The sequence below is a fragment of the Mesoplodon mirus genome (genome assembly GCF_964341445.2).
Source record: "Mesoplodon mirus genome assembly, chromosome: 14".
Classification (NCBI taxonomy): domain Eukaryota; kingdom Metazoa; phylum Chordata; class Mammalia; order Artiodactyla; family Ziphiidae; genus Mesoplodon; species Mesoplodon mirus.
The window spans coordinates 30,646,156-30,666,197 of NC_138990.1; the positions used below are offsets into that span (position 1 = coordinate 30,646,156).

Genomic DNA, 20,042 nt, shown 5'->3' on the forward strand with positions numbered 1-20,042 from the left:
TATGACAGCCAAAAATGCCTGTTAGCTACTTGTTAAACATGATTTGTAACATGAAAGTGTAACATAATACTCCATTATGAACTGATAAATATACACACATAGTATATAAACAAAATATACCTATATTACATATAAATATAAATACAGCTAGGAGATGAGACCATATTGAACAGACAGTGAGGCAGTAATTTTATGAGAGGGAGTCTTAGCAAGTTTACAAGTGTAAGACAGTCCCATAAAAATTTGTAAATTAATGCCTTGGAATATACTGCACAAAACACATTTATTTATAGTTTGTTTTCAATTAAGTATAAATTTAAAACATGCCATATATTATATGGTCTGAGGTTCAATTACTTCAAAAATACTAACAGCAAAACACTAGTACTTCCAGAATTTAGTTTTCATATTTTTATACAAAGTTCTATTTTCTGCCTGGATGAGTATAGCCAACCAATATTCAAAGTGTTAATTATCCAGTATCTACTATGGAAACTTAAACTGCTTTCTATGAATTTTTAATCACCATATTTGTTTTGTTTTTCTTTCTTTCTTTTAAACAGGTTTATTTGAGATATAATTCACATACAATTCTCCCATTAAAAGTGTACAATTCAATGACTTTTAGTATATTCACACAGCTGTGAAACCATCACCACAATCAACTTTAGGACATTTTCGTATCCCTAAAAAGAAATCCTGTACCATTAGCAGTCATTCTTTATCCCTTCCAACACCCAGTCCCAATCCCCTAGCAACCACTAATCTACTGTCTCTGTGGATTTGCCTATTTTGGACATTTCATATAAATGGAACCACACAATATGTGACCTTTTATAACTAGCTTCTTTCACTTAGTATGTTTTCAAGGTTCATCCATGTTATAGCATGGATCAGTACTTCATTCTTTTTTATTGCTGAAAAATATTTATCTTTTAAATGATCTTTAATACTGTCTTTCAAATGTCCTCAACCTAGCTCTTCTTTCTGGGTACATTTACACTTGTTTACATTTTCTTGATTAGAAAAATCACAAACAGTCTGATCACCAAAATAAATAATGATTATACTGGATTATAATTCATAGAATAAAATATCCATGAATCCATACTGATATAAATAAAAAGTTGAATAAGTAAATAAATGAGGAGGAAGAGACAGCTTTTACTTATAGAATTCCAATTAATAAATGCAGAAGAAGGGAACAGAAAATTACCATCAGGATAACACCACAAGAGTGGCTGTACACAAGATGCACTGGTGGACATTAAAGGTAATGGGCAAAAGTATAAGGAGAAACAGGATATTTGCAGAGTTTTAGAGTATCTCCCCCTAAATATTTACTCGCTACAAAGGCAAAAATAAAACTTCACAGTGTTGAAATCTGGCAGATGCCACCTTAACCACACGACTGAGGTTATCAGCATGACCAGTGGGAAGATTTAGGCCCTCACAGATGCTCAAATATGATGCACTGAGAAGGACACAGCATCACTTCTGTGGGTCTCTTGCCAAAGATGTATAATCTTCTAATCATTAGGAAACGGCAAACAAACCCAAATAGAAGGACAGTCTACAAAATATCTGATCAGTTCTCTTCAGAAGTTTTAAGGTCATAAGAGACAAGGAAAGACTGAGGAATTGTCACAGATTAGGGAACTCTAAGGAGAAATAACAAAATACAACTGGATTGAATCCTGGACCAGAAAAATGACATTAGTGGAAAAACTGGTAAGATTCAAATAAAGTCTGTATTAAGAGTATTGTACAAATTTTCACTTCTGCTCTTGAGAAATATACTACAGTTAGGAAAGATGCTAACATTAAGGGAATGTTATTTTTGTACCTTTGAAGTCTAAAATTATTTTAAAGTTAACAAAAATTTTTTTAATCACAAAAAAACTCTATTTCTGATTGTGCTAAAAAAAGGCAAGTATAACAGACATGGAACAGATTAACTCTGTCTGCATGGCGGGGGAGGGATGTAAAGTGTTGAAGAGTATCTTAAAGGAATCTGAGAATTCAGCAATGGAGACACATTAATAAAGATACTACCCTTTTCCTTTAAAACAAAAAACTCCACATTCTTTTACTTTCATGATCCTTCAAAACTTTTACATTTTATCACTTGAAAACATATTTTGTCCCTCATTGGGAATTATGTAGAAAATATATATTATCTCTGAATGGCTTTGAGAAGCTATAAGAAAAGACACCATGGATATCCCTGTAATTCCATCAAAGCTATAGTCTGACTATTCATTATTTGTGAGTTGGGTTTTCTCAAGAAAAGGGGTAAATTATCAATAAATTACAATACATTACAATATGCTTCTTTGAATAAAAGAGAAATAGTGATTACTTGCCAGGTCTTTCCTAAAATAATCATATATAATAAAATTATTTTGAAACCAAATGAATCTTAGTAGCCAAAATAATGATCTTTAGATGGAACTCTCATAAAAAGGAGAAAGAGCATAAAAGTGATAAGGAAAAAGCATATTCAGTAACTCAATATGCAAATTCTTAATAGGAAACTAATTACATTACTTTGGCAATACAAAGAATGGTAATACTTTAAAGGTTATCATGCATTCTTACTTGAAATTTAATTGTTACAAGTCAAGAAAAGATCACTTCAGTATACATCACAATTTATTAAAAAAATTTTTTTTCTAATACAGAAGATTGAAAGCAGATGTTAGTTTGTTTAAACTGTTAAATATAAACTTCAAAATACATACAAATCAGAATTCCTCCGGGTCAAAGTAAAGCTAACAACAAGACAGACTTAAATTACTTTGATATAACTATATGATTTTATATTATAAGTAGATTAAAGCTACATTCTGAAACATTATCATCTTTGGTAAATTTATTAAACAAGCTTAGAATTGATTAGCCAGAAATGAGAGCCATGCAAAGGCTGAAAGCAGCTATTAAAATAAACCCAAGGCACCAAAATGAGCACAGATTTATAAACAGCCCAGCATGAAGCTGCCAATGATTGCTTCTAATAGTCTAAAACAAGAAAAGTGAGTAAGATTTCACTGAAAGTTTCTGTACCTGTCTCTGTTTGTTAAACCCAGAGTCACATGGCTTTAAGGAAGGAATAAAACAGAATGAAGGACACAAGCTTAAAGTAAAACATCAAATACACATATGTAATAAAAACGGGCAGCACTTTTGTCACTCCTCTTACTTTCCCATGACTTCGAACACACCACCTCTACGGCAACACAAAGCAAGGAACACTCGCATACACACACACACAGTAGTTTCATGTCATTAACATGTGCTTGGTAATTTTAAAATTGTACTCTCAAATTTTATATTCTTCCTCTTAAAAGAATAAATCATGGGCCATACATTCAACAAGAAAACCAGGTAAATAAAATTTGCTACAAAAAGTCAATATTCCTACTATGTACAAGTTTAAAGTTAATTTTTAAATATTCTGATTAAAAACTGCCACTATTAATTGCAGGCCAATTTAATAATAAGGTTTAAATACTTGGAATTCACATGCTCACTTCATAAAATAAAATATTATCTAGCCACACTATAGTTAACATTCAGAGATATACTTTTCAAATTTGGGGTTTGTTTCACTAGGCATGTGGCACGTAACAGATGCACTAAAACACCATTTGAAAAGAAAGGGCCCTAAGAGCCTTGCAGCTCAAGAAATCGTAAATATAACAGTGAAAACTATTTGCATACTGTGAGTAACGTAACTATTTTACTGATGTAGTTCTTTAAAACTCTAATTCAAAGCAGACACACTGCTACTAATTATTCTTCTGTACAAATTAGGTTGGTGGTAAACATTCTTAAAATAGTTAAAATAATCTATAGATAATTGACAATATTGAGTCAAAGTTAATTTACAATGTTTTTCTTTTACTATGTCATTATCTGGAGTACCTTATGGGAACCTTGTTTTCTAGTTTACATATCAACGCTATTTTAAGTAGGTTTTTTAGAAAGTTACTATGTATATCTGTGGAGACTTGAACTGCATGAGAAATTTTGGGTTGGCCAAAAAGTTCATAACATGTTATGGAAAAACCCGAACGAACATTTTGGCCAACCCATTAAGTCAAAGTTGACAGATGAGGTTTAACACCACATGTAAAGGGCAATCTTTAAAAAAACAAGTTCAGGACACGATTTTGTTATTTTTTAACTTTTAACTGTACTCTAGGATTTCAATGATATCCTTACTGCAGTATCCCACTTCTTCGATAATATCTCAATCAATTTAGTTGCAGTTTATTGTTTAGGAAAAAAGCTTTCTTGAGCTGAAGTCTGGCACAAAGACTTTGAAGCTGGAAGTGAATATAATTTTTCACTACATTACTGGAGAAAAAATATGTTAAAACTTTTCCAAATTGAAACAGATCAATAAAAAAGAGCACTCCTAAAATGCTTTAGAAAGTGTGAGTGAACCTCCTGAGAAAAGGTGCTGACTGCTGGCAAAGAGCACCCGCCCTAAGCCTGCATCTAAATGAAACCTGAAAGGCGCCCTGCCTTACCCACGGCATCTTTAGCTTTCTCATCCAAGTCTGCTCCTGAGCAATGAGAGACAGCTTGATTTGGACATATATTTGTTTAACAGGTTATGAGTTCTAAACCAGTGGTGGAAATAAAAATGATCTACAGTTGAGTCTCATCTTTTTTTCCCTTTTAACTTGGTCACTCCACCAATCGGATCTGGTTTAATGAAAACCAAGACCTTCATTTTTAAGACTTTTATTAATTCAGTAAATTTCATCAATCTCTGAAAGTAAAAGTAACAGCACACTGTAAGGCAGGATACTGTTATTAACACTGCCTCTGCAACTCTGAAGTTCTCCGCAATTAAACGTTGTGCTAATTATTTTCATGCCTTTTCAGTGAGGTAGCTGATCTAAATGAAGCTATCTAAAGGTATCTAGTAACCCCTGCGGCATAGGAGGTCGAGAAAGTATGACTTGGTAGCAACACTGATCGTTCCCGCCTGGCAGCCTCAAACCCATCCGCTCCAAGAAGGCAGGATTTCCATCAGTTTTGCTCACTGCCACATCCCACTGTAACAGTGAACCAGTGGATGATCAAACAGGCATCTGAAGGACTCAATGCTAAATAATTCAAGGAAGGATAAAAGGATAAAGAAATGCTCTATCACTCCTTCCTTCGAAAAAATGCTTTTCAAGGAAACACAGTTACCACCATGAGCAACATACCCTAAATAAAAACAGACTGAATACAACACTCATAAGAACAACTCTTTGAAAGACCACAACAAAATGCCACTGAGGGGACCTGGCTCGAGGCAGGCCCTCCTTGGTGGGTCCTTCCCTTCATGGTCACAGAATGATCTGAATGCCACTACTTCCTAGTGGGACCTGGACTGAAAGAAGGTAAAGGCACCAAGTAAAATTCTCCTGGGAAGCTTTCAAAACTGTAAAATATTTGGAGCATTCAGATAAGCTGGAAATCCTCCTGAATTCTAGGAAAACAAACTGATTCTAGGGAAATCAAACCACCTTTTGGGCCAGAGAAGCATCAACAGATAAAAGGCTGAGTTAATCTACACTGACTGGAGTGTTTATACACTACTCCCACCACTGAGAAAAGGTTACTTAACACAAAACGGCTTTAGTTTCTGAGTCTTTTTAAAGCTCCATGGAATTTGGTCTTTGGGACAGTAGTAATAATAATGATTATTAAGTACTTAAAGTATGCGAAGCCTTGAGTAATCCTTAAAGCAGACCTGTGAGGTAGGTCTCCTTTTTCCAGATGAGGAAGTTGAGTATCAGAGAGGTTAAGTAATTTCTCCAAGGCAAAGAGCTAATCACCAGGGCCTATTTAACTTGAATGACCAAGTACCTGACCAAGTCATGCTTAGTATTAACAGGGGCAAAGAGGGCAGCATGGTGATGAGGAACGGTCCATGGAAACAGCCACACGGATTCCAGTTCTGCACCTGGCGCTCCCCTCCTGTGAGCCTCAGGTAAGTCTGCACCGTGGTACTGGACTAGACCATGGGTCCTAGCGTTCTCTGAGGATCCCCCAGAGGGAAGGCAAGTCCAAGGTGGGGGGCCAGAGTTCTTTTTTCATTGGTTTTGTAAACTAGAATTCTCATTAAGATTTCATTTCTAAAAAAGGCTTCTCTGCTTTGAAAGTTTGAAAAACACTAGTCCTTTCTAGCTCTAATATCCTGGGGATCAAATCCTGGGCCCAATGTTAATATATTTTTTTCAGTTTTACAAGATTTGGCATATATTTTCTCTATTATAAAATCACAGTGGAAAAAAGCCAGCGCAGAGGCTTGTATTTTATGTCTTCGTCTTAGTGAGACACTCGGACATCTCTATAATTTATCTGTTAAGTCCTTGGCTGGTCTTCACAAGTCACAATCATTACAATGTTCCTTAATGTGAGAAAACTCAACTATTTTCATAAGGTTCTGCTTTATGAAGGTTTATGAGAAATTCCTTGAGGTAAAAAAAAGATGGGACCACCTATATTGAAAAGTCCACAGAGAGCTGGTTAACTCTCTATGATCTGGTTTTCTGGTGTTTTTTCTTTTTTTAAACTCATTATTCTGTGTCCATAATGACAAGACGATCTGTCCAAAAATGTTCGCGTAGCTCCTGACTTATCTATAAGCAGCTCTTATCATCAAGTGTTGCATACAGGAGACAGATGAATGAGCAGAGATGAGCTCACCTGCAGTCTTCTTATCTCAGAAATCATATCGTTTTCTACTACAGTACTGGAAAACTACAGGAGCCATGAAGGGCTAAAAAAACTTTTGTATTATATTAACTACTTCTTCGTTGGTTCAGCTATAAAAATCCCATACAGTGTTCTCATGTATAGATACTTCTCCACACTTCCACCGCTGTTTTTAACACGGCTTTGAACTAAGTGTCTACTTGAACTAGTCTACTTCTAAATAAATTTTACATGCTATTGTCATTGTTAATTTCTTAAAAGCAAAGAAGGCTTGGGTAGCAACTATTATTCACTAAGCAGATTACAAAACTACCTTTTAATATTAAAAAAAGCAAATAGTATGGTTATTTTACTAAACAAAGGCACTAATATATTCAGAGCATTTTTACTCTTCGTTATTGCGCTTGCATAAACACTTCTTAAGAATTGCATTATTTCCCCTTCCCCAAAGACTCATTTTAAAATTGCCTAATGCTCCTTCACTGGTCCCTGAAATTACAGACACCTTTTACTCACAAGTGTTTGTCCTTAAGCATGGGAACAGCTACTACTTCAGCATGTCTCTGTCGTTAAGACCATCGAATTCTTCACAGGATCTAACTTTGATCAAAAGTTTGCGGAGGAATTTTAGCTTAGAGAATTGCATTGCATGCATGAAACTATGTACTAAAGGCTCTCCGACTAAACTAAAAGTCATTCTTGCATATAGTGGCAATGATCCATGGATTAAATATTCACCCAACACCCAAATAGAATTACTATGGTTTATTGTGTCTATCATTCGTGGATAATTGAAGTCTCTCAAACACTTCAGCTAAAATGTTAATGACTTAAAAAGAATCATCAGCTCCTCAATGAAAACACCAAAATGGTTCTCTTCCTATCTCACTAATATTAACTCAAAGAAAATTAAAGTTAAAAAAAACTACTGCCTATTCAAATGCATGTTTTAAGTTAAAAATTATGCATAAATTCAGGATGCAATATTTCACCAGAGTAATTCTAACTGCTATGCTACATTTCTTTAGATTAAATTGATCATGTTTACATGGGCATAACATTCTGCAAATAAATCAACAGAACTTAAGATACAAACTGGGTTCTTAAATTCCACACTGATTGAATGAATGAAGATTTTATGGCTCATCACATTAAATGTATTTCTTATTAAGTACAAAGCCTTGAATAATAAATAAACAGAGAGACTTCCTACAAAAGTTGTTTTTTTAAAGATACCCATCCTAAAGTGTTGGAGGAAAATTTTTTTTAAATAATTCCCTTTGCATGCTGTAGTAGCTCTGTTTATCTGGAAATTTTATTTTAATAAATACAGTTGACCCTTGAACAACACAGGTTTGAACTGTGCAGGTCCACTTATACGCAGATTTTTTTCAATGGTAAATACAACAGTTCTACACGACCTGCGCGGTTGGTTGAATCTGGAGGTGCAGAACCACGGATAAGGGGGAACTACTTCCGCAAGAGGGCCACTATAAGTTACAGCCTCTATTTTAGACTGCTAGGACTTTAGGCTGGTAGGAGGCTTGGTGCTCCTAACCCCTGCACTGTTTAAGGATCAACTGTATACAGATAAAGAAAAGGAGCACTGTAGTAGTACTGAATTTACACTACGCATGGGCACCTACATTAAGCACAAGCCACTGAGGATCCATTCCTGGTCTATCCCGTCTAGCTCATAATGTCTTTTTTCAGTCTCAAGGTTGATTGGAGATATTTTCAAACCTATTCTACATGTGTGGTACCAACTGCAGGCCTCAGAAAAACAGGCAAGTGTGAGAATAAAGCCCAACGTTAAGGAACTAACACCATCAAATGAGTGCTCCTGACGGCTGCTGGAAAAAACCCTTCCTTATTGGATGACAAAAAAAAAAAAACCATCCCATGTCATTGAAAAAGGGGAAAAGCAGGAGGAAATGAAGGGTAAAGTTAAACATTAGCTTTTTAATTAATCCGTGAACTATAATTATTAGTATTCAGCTACTCTACACCAGCCGCCCATCACACTGCAGATGCACAGTTAGTGAACTGCTGTCATGATTAAGACAGTCGTTCCTGCTGCAGAAGCGGGAGATGCTCGCGTTCCACACCACAAGACTACACTCCATTACCCTCGAGGAGCCTGTGGGTGAAGAAAGCCCCTCAGCAGCATCCTCCTTGATAACCTCCTAACAACACAAAACAAGAGTGTGGGTAAAAGGTGAAGGGGTGAGCCAAACAAGGATGATGAATGAACATGATGCTAAAATAATATATAACACTGACACCTGGACGTGATTAGATTTTTTTCCTTCAATCATAATATTTTAAAATTTAAATAACAGTTTAAGTTCTATAGCTTTTGCCTCCTAATTTAAAAAATACATTAACAGGGAATTTCTTTTTTTTTTTAATTGTTAACGCACATTTATCATCAAGAACACCTAAAATTTTAGGCACAAATGTATTTTGTTTTGGATTAGAGTTAATAGTATATTTGAATACTTCCCTGATTCTATTTAATTTCTGCTATTCAATCAAAATGTTCTTTCAATACGTCCTCTAACTTTTATACCATAGGGCTGGCATATATATAGATAGACACAGATACCATATATGTATGTCCTTTAAAAAGAAATCAGAAATTAGAAGATGTAAAGGTTTAGTTTTAAAAGTTGATAACAAACATTATTGGCCAGAAACTCTGGTTGTAAACAACTCATCATTTACTTCCTGACGCTGCAAGTCACTTTCCTTTCATAGATATTTACCAGAAATGAAAACAAAATACATTTTGTATTAGTAACAGCTTATGTTTCTTAAAACTACTTATAAAATAAGTTGCTCTTTTACTACAGAAAGGAAATAAGCAAACTTCTAATGCTGACTATGTTTCATATTAGAGTAATACTTTAGTTATGCTTTTTTATACTTACTAGGCCATTGCTCTGATCTCTGGGCAAATTCGTTTTTACTGATGGACGTGAGATGAGATGTTGGGAGCCGCCAGGGTAGTACCTTGGCGTGTAAAGGTAAGGGGCAAAGAATGGCTATGGAGAAAACACGTAACAAAACAATTACCGAAATCAAAGCAAAATGAGATGTAGCAAATGAAACTAACCAATAAAATACAACTCCAAGTTTTTAATGCAAGTGACAAAACAAAAGAAAAAATGCCTCACTCATATTCTATAAGATACCAAACCCAAACTTAAGACATATTATTTAAATTTTTATATTGTTGATTTAATAAAGCTTTTTAAAAAGCAACTGAAGTTTTGTACCTTACAACTTGACACCAGAGTTTCTCTTTACATTTAACATTTTTATGGGTTACCATGTGTCAGGTTCTAAGTGATTTACAAATATTAACTCACACTCTCATAAAAAAAAAAAAAAGCAAAATAGAATCTCAATAGAATACTATTCTTTACCAAAAAAAGATTAGCCTTAAGTAAGACCAAAGGAAGTCTGAATTATATGAGAACCTCCTAAACATGGATTCCAGGAATATTGTTACTCTAGGTTCCTAGAGTTTACTTTATGTTCTATATCCTGGACTTTACTCTGTCTCCTAAATAAGCAAGCATATTTTTTAAACGGGGAATTCATTGTTTAGAGGAGATCTATAACTATACCATTTATTTGTATCCAGCTTCATATAAACAGGAGCTATCAGATTTTATGGGTTAAAAATAAAGATTAAAACATATTAGCTTTCATTACACTGATGTAACATCTTCCCTTATCTTTTTCACTCCTGCCATTTTAAGAAAATTGTTCTGCTTTTAACTTTCAGACTAAAAACCTCAAATAACTAGAGCAAAAAATAACTAGATCTAAAAACATGAGAAATTTTTAAATGTTTTAAAAATAATAAAACAATATTAAAGCATCACATCATTGTTATTCATGTGAAATTAGTGAACACAAGATCTCCACCTAGATGGTATGGTAATTTAATATTAAAAAAAAATTTCTTGGTCTCAAAACTTCAACTGTCATCTAATTATCAATTGAACCATTTTATGAAAAATTATAGCAGATTTTAAGACTGGCAAATAAAAACCTGCATTTCACACTGCCTACCACTCAGTTAAAGTTTACAAGGATAAAATACATTATAAAATGCTATTGTTCCACCTTTTTCTCCTTATTTGAGTAAAAGAATGGAATAACACTCACAGGACCTCTATAAATGGTACACCTAATAACTTACATGGCTGGCAATTCTCAAAAACTGGAAAATTTAAATTTTAGAATTCCTGCTTTGCCACATTTATTCAAATTTCTCTATCTTCCTAGCTTATATGAAATTTATTTAGGCATGCACTTGGCTTCTATGAATAATAGCCCCTGTATTTTCTCAAATTAGACTAAAGAGGGAGACAACAAAAGTAAAGAAACTGCAAGGGATCTTAGAGTACAGTTCCAGAAAGTATAATACTAGAGCAGATGCTCCATTTTCCTATAGGAAATATTAGTGTTTAAGACCATTAAAATGAGGATAGCTTGGACCTACTAAACTTGATAGGGTCTGAATACTGCTGATAATTGTGCTCTCATCTTTTGAAGTGGAAAATGATCATATTTATACTATGCAAATAATTATACATGACTGAAGATAACTTGAAATAAAACTCTAGAAACTGGCTATTATTTGGCAACAGCACCTGAGTCCTACCAGCAGTATTTCCCATTATTATCTCACATTTAAAAGCTGTAACACATATTAAATATAGGTTTACTGAACTACTATAAAAATTATCATTGTTCTAAACGCCAATATAAATTATTATACAAGATACAACAAATGGAATATTTGTTTATAAACAAATAGAAAAACAGATCCCTTTGAAGCATAGGATAGTCTCTGCTGACCCCATAGAGTTCACTTTCTTATTAAGATAGTAAATAAAAGCAAAAAGCATCTCTAATATTCAGACTCAATTGAGATCTAGAACCGTTAAAATTCAAAATTCTTCTAATTTTTAAAAAATCATACTGCATTCAAACTTAACACTTTTTGTCTTTAAAGCTGAAGTACAGTTTTAAAATAATAACAGACTCCATTAGCAGAAAACTTCTAATACTTCCCTGGAAGAAATTCTTAAAATTTAAGATTCCTAGCACTTGCTTACCCTGTTGTAGAACGGATGCTGGGGTCCCGTCATACCACTGTAATAGCTGCTGTGAGGCTGTGGTGACACAACCCCTCCTCCAAACGGGGCACTGAAGGAGGTGGAAGAAGAGCAGGCCGACGCAGGCTGACTGTAGCCCGACGGTGGTCTGGGGGTAGCTTCGTGCAGAGGTAGCGGGGGATACGCAAGTCCTCCAATATTAATCTGGTCTCTTGCAGCACGAACATCTAAAAGATTAAACAACACCCCAGAAGGCAAAAGAAAATAGAACATCACTATTTAGCCCAATTACCATTTCCTCCTTTAGGTACCACATAGAAGCATGACTGTATCGCTCTTGCCAAGGATTTCAACTGGTTACAGAAGTAGACAGGAAATTTTGAATACTCCATAGACATTTTAGCAAGAGAAACTCAACTACTTTGCATAAAAGCTTTTTTTCACCATTTGAAAAGTCACCAACATCTGGATCCTTCTCCTCAGTTACCAGAACTATACATTTTTTTCTGACTTTTCAAGGTATTTGTGCTATTCTAACAGTTCTTGTGACTCATAAAGTCTTGTTAATTATTAATAATTCAAACTTGTGTAGTAAATATAACGTTAGCTAAGATTGTGGGTTTGCAAACTATATGTCTCATCCACCTCTGAACAATAACAATAAACAATTTCATAGTCACAAAATACCCCTCTGACAACAGCCTTGTAACAGGTATCTAAACAAAGAATGTAGGAGTATAAGGCTCTCTCTTCATAATTCCTGGAAAATGCAAAGGTGGGTCAGGAGCACCTGCAATCATACAAAAGATAGTATGTTTCAACAAAGGTTCTGTGTGTATTCATGTGCATACAGTGGTGCCTCAAGAACTTAAATTTTTCCAAAATCCTCATGTCACTGTCCTCAAGTTCTAGTCCACAGATTTAAGCTAAAATTTTACAAGTGATATAGATTTTCTTACCCCTCTGGATAGAGATCCCTATTAAGACAGAAGACTGGTGACAGAAAAATTACAATGGACTGACATCTTAAAGTGGTGATTATACTGTTAAAAGGAACCTGATTCCAAAGAAGTTTCAGCTGTGTAGGCTGGGAAACATAAAAAGGTCAATTTAACAAACAGCATTTTCCTAGCATTCCCAAAAGATGTCAGACTGCCGATCTGCAGTTTCATTAATTCTCCTGTGTAGCGCTTGGTTCGATATTTCTTGGTGTTTCATGGAGCGCAGGAGAAACGTACACAGCTAAGTCAGAAACAGGAAAAGCCTTCAGTGCTGCAGAGAGGAAAAAGTAAATTTATTACTAACACCCACCTGCAATTATTTCCCGTAGTTTGGGGTCTAGATTTACAGTGCATGGCAAAAAGGTTTTTACATCTCGAGCCACAAGAACTGGGGTCCTTGAAGACAAAAACACTTCAAAATTTCTTATATCTCCATCTATTTCCAGGAGTGGCTCAACATCTTTAGTTGTTGGAATATTCTTTGATATTCTTCAAATAAGAAACAAACAAAAATGGTCATTAATGTGACTATTAGGCAAATTCTGCATGTAACTTAAAATTTGTTATTTATAAAAATAACACATTATACACCTTACTCTCATAATTTTTTTAACGAAAAGAAAAAGGAACAAAACAAGCGGTATAGTTACAAAATTACTAAGGTAACAAGTGTGAGGTCAGAATTACATTGCCCTAATGAAAGGCAGGATTTGGGCTAGGAAAACAGAGAAAGGAAAGTAACATATTCTAGGTATGTCACATGTTAATGATTACCTCTCAGTGAAGACTAAATGAGTTACCATTTTACACATGTGGACAGTAGCCTCAGACAAATTAAACAGTCTGCCTAAGTCACACAACTAAGAGAATCTGACTGGCTCTAAAATCCATGCTTATTATAAAATACCATGGTTCTTGCCTTTGCAAAGAAAAGAAGAGATAAAGAATAATTTCTAAATAAATTACATGAACTAGAAAAAAGCACAGATTTTTCCTTTTTTAAAAAAGGTTTTATTTTCTATTATAAAAGTAATCTGTGCTTACTATATAAGCATATATATATAAGGCAAAGAAATACAGAAAAACAGAAAGGGGGAAAAAAACACATCATTTTACCAACCAGACACGATAACTACCAATTACAGTGTCACTTAGTCTATTTTACATTATGCATAACTTTTAACCTAGTTGAATTTATATATGTAAATACTTTTGTATCAGGCAGAGGTCTTAAATGTAAAAACAAGCGACATTCATTTAAAAATACTTAGTAAACACTTCTATGTTGAACTATACGAAACTGCCATTTTTATAGGTCAAAATGGTCAAATACTGACAGTTCCATAGGGTTCAACCTACTACATGCCAGGCCATGTGCCAATCTGAGGCAGTAAGTAAAAATGCATCACAGAGAGATAAAGGAAGGGAAAATATGAAGGAGCTTAAAAGACAAGGAAGTAGGTGACAAATCTAGATATAACCCTAACGTCCACTAACAAGGAAAAGATAAATAACTTGTGGTATAGCCATATAATGGAATACTACTTAGCAATAGAAAGGAATGGACTTATTTATATATGCAACATAGATAAATCTCATAGTACATTATGTTGAGTGGAAGAATATAGCAAATGAAGAATACATAGTTGTATATTTTTTCATTTATATAAACTAGAAAATGCAAACCAACCTATAGTGACAGAAAAAGGATAAAGGTTCCCTGTGAAGTCAGCGATGTGGGGAAGAGAAATGACAGGGAGAGACTTCAAAGGAATGGGAGGGGACTTTACGAAGTGATATGTCTGCTCTCCTGACGGTGGCAACAATTTGGTGGGGATGCATGTTTTGTGTGTCTATATATTTAAACTTCAGGAATTGTACAATTGAAATATGGCAGGTTATTGTATGTCAATTATATCTTATAAAGCTGTTTTAGAATCACTGTAAATCTGAAGATGTCTTCAAAACACTCAATTCCCAATTAGTCAAGAATATTAACTGTGAGATTATACTGAGTCTAGTTTCAGAGAAGCAGTAAGATGTTCATGCCCTTCAAAAAAGTGAAATGGACTCTTACTCTAATACTAGTTATAGTTGCGTTATTTCTCTGGGACTAGCACTTTACTACTCAGGCCCACTACTTGGCTAGTAGCCATTTATTAAAAGCCAACTAAAAGAAAATCCAGAGAACAAAATTAGCAAACAAGAAAAGAATAGGGTGCTGGTGAGAAAATAAGGATAGCAATTTTGTCTTAATGAATTTCAGGAAGTCCCTTTTATGGACTCATGCACACGTGCACAAAACAAAAAGCCCTCTGAAATGGGATTACTTCTTAATAAATTAAACTGGCTTTCAAACTGATTATTAAATATATTTAAAATGAAATGGAAAACTTGAAGAATGGTTTCACAGAATCATCTGCAGAAGTGGCCGAAATATCAGAGCTTAAACAGTTAAAAAGGTAGTTCATCTATTTCAGGAGTTTAACATAAAATACTAAGCAGAGAAGCTAGAAAGATTTAGATAAAAACACACAGCTGACAAGTCACATGAAACAAATTAACTGAATTTTAATGCCAGCTCTGCTTGAGCTTGAATGTGAACAGTGTTCTCAATACGATGAACAATACTGCTGTTCACAAGCCAACAGTCTGCTGCTGGTTTCCAGATTGAAGTCTCTATTCTAACCTTTTGAGCTCAATACATTAAACTCTTCTACTGAAAGAGATATTTATGTAAATGATAATCTTTTGGCAGTAGGCCACCAAAATCATATGTGCCTTTATTTTTCAGATATTTGTCCAAAGGTTAGTATTTAAAGAATTTAAGCAACTTCACTTTTCAATTAAGAGTGAATTTAAATTTCCAGTATTATGAATCATGTGAATTGAAGTTGCCAGCAGTTAAATGGCCCACAGAAGGCATTATAAAACCTCAGGCATCAGTGATCTCCCAGTAAGTTTAAATGCAATCTCCTTCTATGCTACCAACCTAGCAGTACTTGTTAATGCCAACATCAATGTAAGTTAAAAGCATTTTGATTATAAATGACAGCGGTTTATAGAAAGTCCATATTAATTCCTTGGCAGAAATTACATAAGCCATTCATATCACTTCCATTCAAAATAAGGTTTTAAATTACATAGAAAAAATTCCATTTTAAATCAAAATATAAATAGGTCCTAAGAGCATAATTTATGAAGAAGGCAGATTTACCTTACTTTGTCTAAAAGTAGCTGCCTAATAATGTCATTATTTAATCGTAAGAGCTGAAAAATTAAGATAAATTTTCTTTAAAAATTTAAAAAGGGAAAACTTTTAACTGCCTCAGAATTGAATTACTTTGAAACAATTTAACTTCCAGTAGACTCTCAAATACTTTCTATCGGTGAGTGTCCATTTGTTAAATACTCTCTATGCACAGAACACTTGGAGATTCTGGAAGATAGATGGAACACACAGTAAACAGCCACTCAGCATTGTAGTCAAAGGGTCAGAAACAAAAGATAAAATGAAATCCACTGTTAAGTCCATTACTGTCTGCAGACAAAAACCCTAGACAACTTTGGAGCTAACCACACTCTCCCCTTCCGTCTTAACCAGGTTAATGCCTACTCATCCTTTGTCTCTCAGCTCAGCTCCCCCTCTTCAGGGAAGTCTTCCGTGAAACCACATTGCACTCCTCTATTACAAACCCTCATAATAGCACATATGCTTTCTTACATACACATATCACAATTAGAATGTTACATTATTCAGTAGTGGAATTATTTTATTAATGTCTATCTCCCCCCACCAGACGGTAAATTCCATTAAAGCGAAGAACAAGTTTGGTTTTGTTCACCACTGTATCTCCAGTGCTTAGCGCAGAATGCTGTCATATGACTTTTGCGTAATAAATATTTGTAGAGTGAACAAACTACACAAAAAAGTATTGTTCCCAAAGAACTCTATTCTTTTAAAATAACTTTCACTTTAATTACCCTTTCTGATATTGAAAAAAAACCTTGTGCTTGGGAAAGAGTACATTGATCCATTTCAGTTAATTTTTGTACATGGTGTGAAATAAGGGTCCAACTTTATTCTTTTTCAAGATTGCTTTGGCTATTTGGATCTCTTGCAATTTCATATGAATTTGAGGATCAGGTTTCTGTTTCTGCAAAAAAAAAAGGCTACTGGAATTTAGAAAGGGATTGCACTGAATCTGTAGATGCTTTGGGTAATACTGACAATATTTAGTCTTCCTATCCATGAACATGGGATATCTTTCCATTTATTTAAAACTTCTTTAATTTACCAGTGTTTTGTAGTTTTCAGTGTACAATTCTTTACCTCATTGGTTACATTTATTCCTGGATATTTTATTCTTTTAGGCACTATAGTAAATAGAAGTGCTTTCTTAATTTCCTTTCAGATTGTTCACTGGAGGTGTATAGAAACTCAAGTGATTTTTGTGTTGATCTGTACCCTGAAACGATGAGTTTATCAGCTCTAGTAGCTTTCTTGTGAAATTCTTTGGGATTTTCTACATACAGCATCATGTAATTTGTGATTAAAGATAGTTTCACTTCCTCATTTCCAAATGGATCCACTTATTTCTGTTTCTTGCCTAACTGTACTAGCTAGAACTTCCAGTATAATGTTGAAGAGCAGTGGTGAAAGCAGGTGACTTAGTCAACTCAGACTGCTGTAACAGAATACCATAGACTGGTGGCTTAAACAACATTTATTTCTCACAGCTCTTAAGAGTCTGAAAGTCTGCAATCAGGGTGCCAGCATGGTCAGGTTCTGATGAGAACCCTCTCTCTGATCTGCAGTTAGCTCTCTGATTCTTTTTATAAGGACAACAATCCCATCGTAAGGACTCAGTCCTCATGACCTCACCTAAACCTACTTACTTCCCAAAGGTTCCACCTCTGAGTACCATCACACTGAGGGGTAGGTTTTCAACATGAATTTTGCAGGGGACTCATTCAGCCCATAGCAGCAGGCATCCTTATCTTGTTCCTGTCTTTAGCGGGGAAGCCTGCAATCTTTCACCATCGAGAATGTTAGCAGTGCGTTTCTCCATAAATGCCCTTTACCACGTTAAGTAAATTCCCTTCTACTGTTAGCTTTCTAACAGTTTTTTAATCACAAAAGGGTGTTGCATTTTGTCAGATGCCTTTTGTGTATCCATTGAGTAGTCTGCAATCCTTTTTATTTTTGTAAGGTGGGTGGTAACATCCATATTTTCTGATTTTAGTTAATTCTATCTTTTATTTCTTCTGTCAATCTAGTGAAAGGTTTGTCAATTTTGTTGATCTTTGCAAAGAGCTTTAGTTTCATCAATTCTCACTACTGTCATTTTATTCTCTATTTATTTCCTATCTAATCGTTATTATTTCCTTCCTTTTGCTCGATTTGAAATTTGTAAAATTTGCTCCTCTTTTTCTAGTTTCTCAAGGTTAAAGTTAGGCTATTAATACAAGATTTTTCTCCTTTTTAAATATAAGTATTTATAGCTATAAATTTTCCTGTGTGCTGCCTTTGCTGCATCCCATAAGTTTTAATCACCCCTAAAAAGTACCTTGAAGGAATTCTCTGGTGACCCAGTGGTTAAGACTCTGTGCTTTCACTGCTAAGGGCATGGGTTCAATTACTGGTCAGGGGAACTAAGATCCACATGGCACAGCCAAAAAAAGAAAAAAGTACCTTGAAAATGATTCCATGAGTCACCTGTCATATTGTGTTGGAGAGAACGTTAGCATAGGGGGTCAGAAAAATAGACACTTTCCTTGCTATAGCTAAAGTAACAGAATTACTTTATTACTTCGGTTACTAAAGTAATTAAAAGCTAAAACTCTCCATATGCAGAAGGCTGTGCTGAGTGCAAAGCAACATTCAATGGAGCAAAGAACTTGTTGCAGAGAAAACAAAGAGGCATCTCCACGTGGTGGTCAGAGCTGATTTTCAAGACAACAGTGCGCAGTGTCAGGTTTGCTCACTCTTTAAAATCACAAAAGTAATGTTGCATTTTATAGGCATCCTATTCAGTAAGCACACTAGGAAACAACAAAGCACTTGTACATGTGGCACACTGGGTATGTAATCATGCCAACCTTCAGGCTTGCTTGTTTGTTTCTGATGTCTGATATTTGATATGTGTGACTTGTATGCTCAAGGGTGAGCTAATTAGGGTTGGTAACTACTGCAAACCATAAAAATACTTGTCCAGGTTGCCACAGGGATCACTGGCAGAGCTAAACAATGTTACTCTTTTACTTACTAGAAGAGCTTACTCTACATTTTTAAAAAACTATTTCCCCTTGAGGGTGTTCATTTCCAAGGAGATCTATTTGGCAAAAACATGAGGGCCCAAGATTACTTTTTTTTACACTAATGAGGAAACATGTAGGCCTGTAATTTAATGGATAAAAGAGTGTTCAATATGCAAACTCAGTAGACTACCATTAGACACACAATTTGCATATCTGCAGCTGGGCTTCAGCTGAGCTTCACCTGGGTAGCACAAAGTGTAACTCTGGTGGTAGAAGTAACAGGAGGAAAATTTTATGACCACAAAAATCTCATTCTTGTTAAAAAAAAAAAAAAAGGCGCTGAATCATTTTGACACAAAGGCATTTACACTCAAAGAGAAATGAGGTTGTTCAACTGACTAGGAAACAAATGTAGTATAATCAAAGTCTGAGGGGGACAAAAATCCCCCTCTGAGGCTGTTATATAAACTTACTGCGTATTTACATGTTAGGTGCTTCCCACTAAATTCAGTTTTAATAAAGGCAGTGATTTCTAGGAATACAATGCCTGCATGAAATGCAACTTGGTTGTATTCTGAAACAAAAAGCAGAGTGTTTACTGCAATGACTTTCCTTAGATCCAGACTTGATGATCTCAGATTCCTTAGAATAAGGCTGTAATGTTTGACAATTAAAATTAAAAGCCATGAGACTTTTTTAAGGCATAAAAATGTATTTAAAGGCTGGGTCACTTGTTAACTGTGTGTGATCTGGGACAAGTCATTTAACTCTCTAGACCCCAGCTTCCTTATTTCAAAGGGGCTGAGGTAGATTTCTAAAACCCTATCTATGGCCCTCCAGATGCTTCCCGTGCCCCTGCCATGTGGGGAGATGCTCCTTCTCTCAAAGTGATGAACGAAAGCTCTGGCCTACGCAC

The 20,042-nt window shown here is 34.9% G+C and overlaps 1 protein-coding gene across 4 annotated transcripts in view; it reads right to left on the bottom strand.

Moving 5' to 3' along the window:
- Nucleotides 1–20,042, bottom strand: part of KIDINS220 (kinase D interacting substrate 220) — a 91,780-nt gene that overhangs the window by 11,301 nt on the left and 60,437 nt on the right. For 2 of the 4 annotated variants that reach the window (XM_082641972.1, XM_082641971.1), the window contains exons 23-26: nt 13,176–13,354; nt 11,865–12,091; nt 9,660–9,773; nt 3,067–3,099 (exon numbers count right to left, since the gene is read on the bottom strand). In XM_082641972.1, the coding sequence (XP_082498098.1) occupies nt 3,067–3,099; nt 9,660–9,773; nt 11,865–12,091; nt 13,176–13,354 (553 nt within the window). The remainder of the gene's footprint in view (nt 1–3,066; nt 3,100–9,659; nt 9,774–11,864; nt 12,092–13,175; nt 13,355–20,042) is intronic. The other 2 variants (XM_082641974.1, XM_082641973.1) reach the window with 1 other exon arrangement.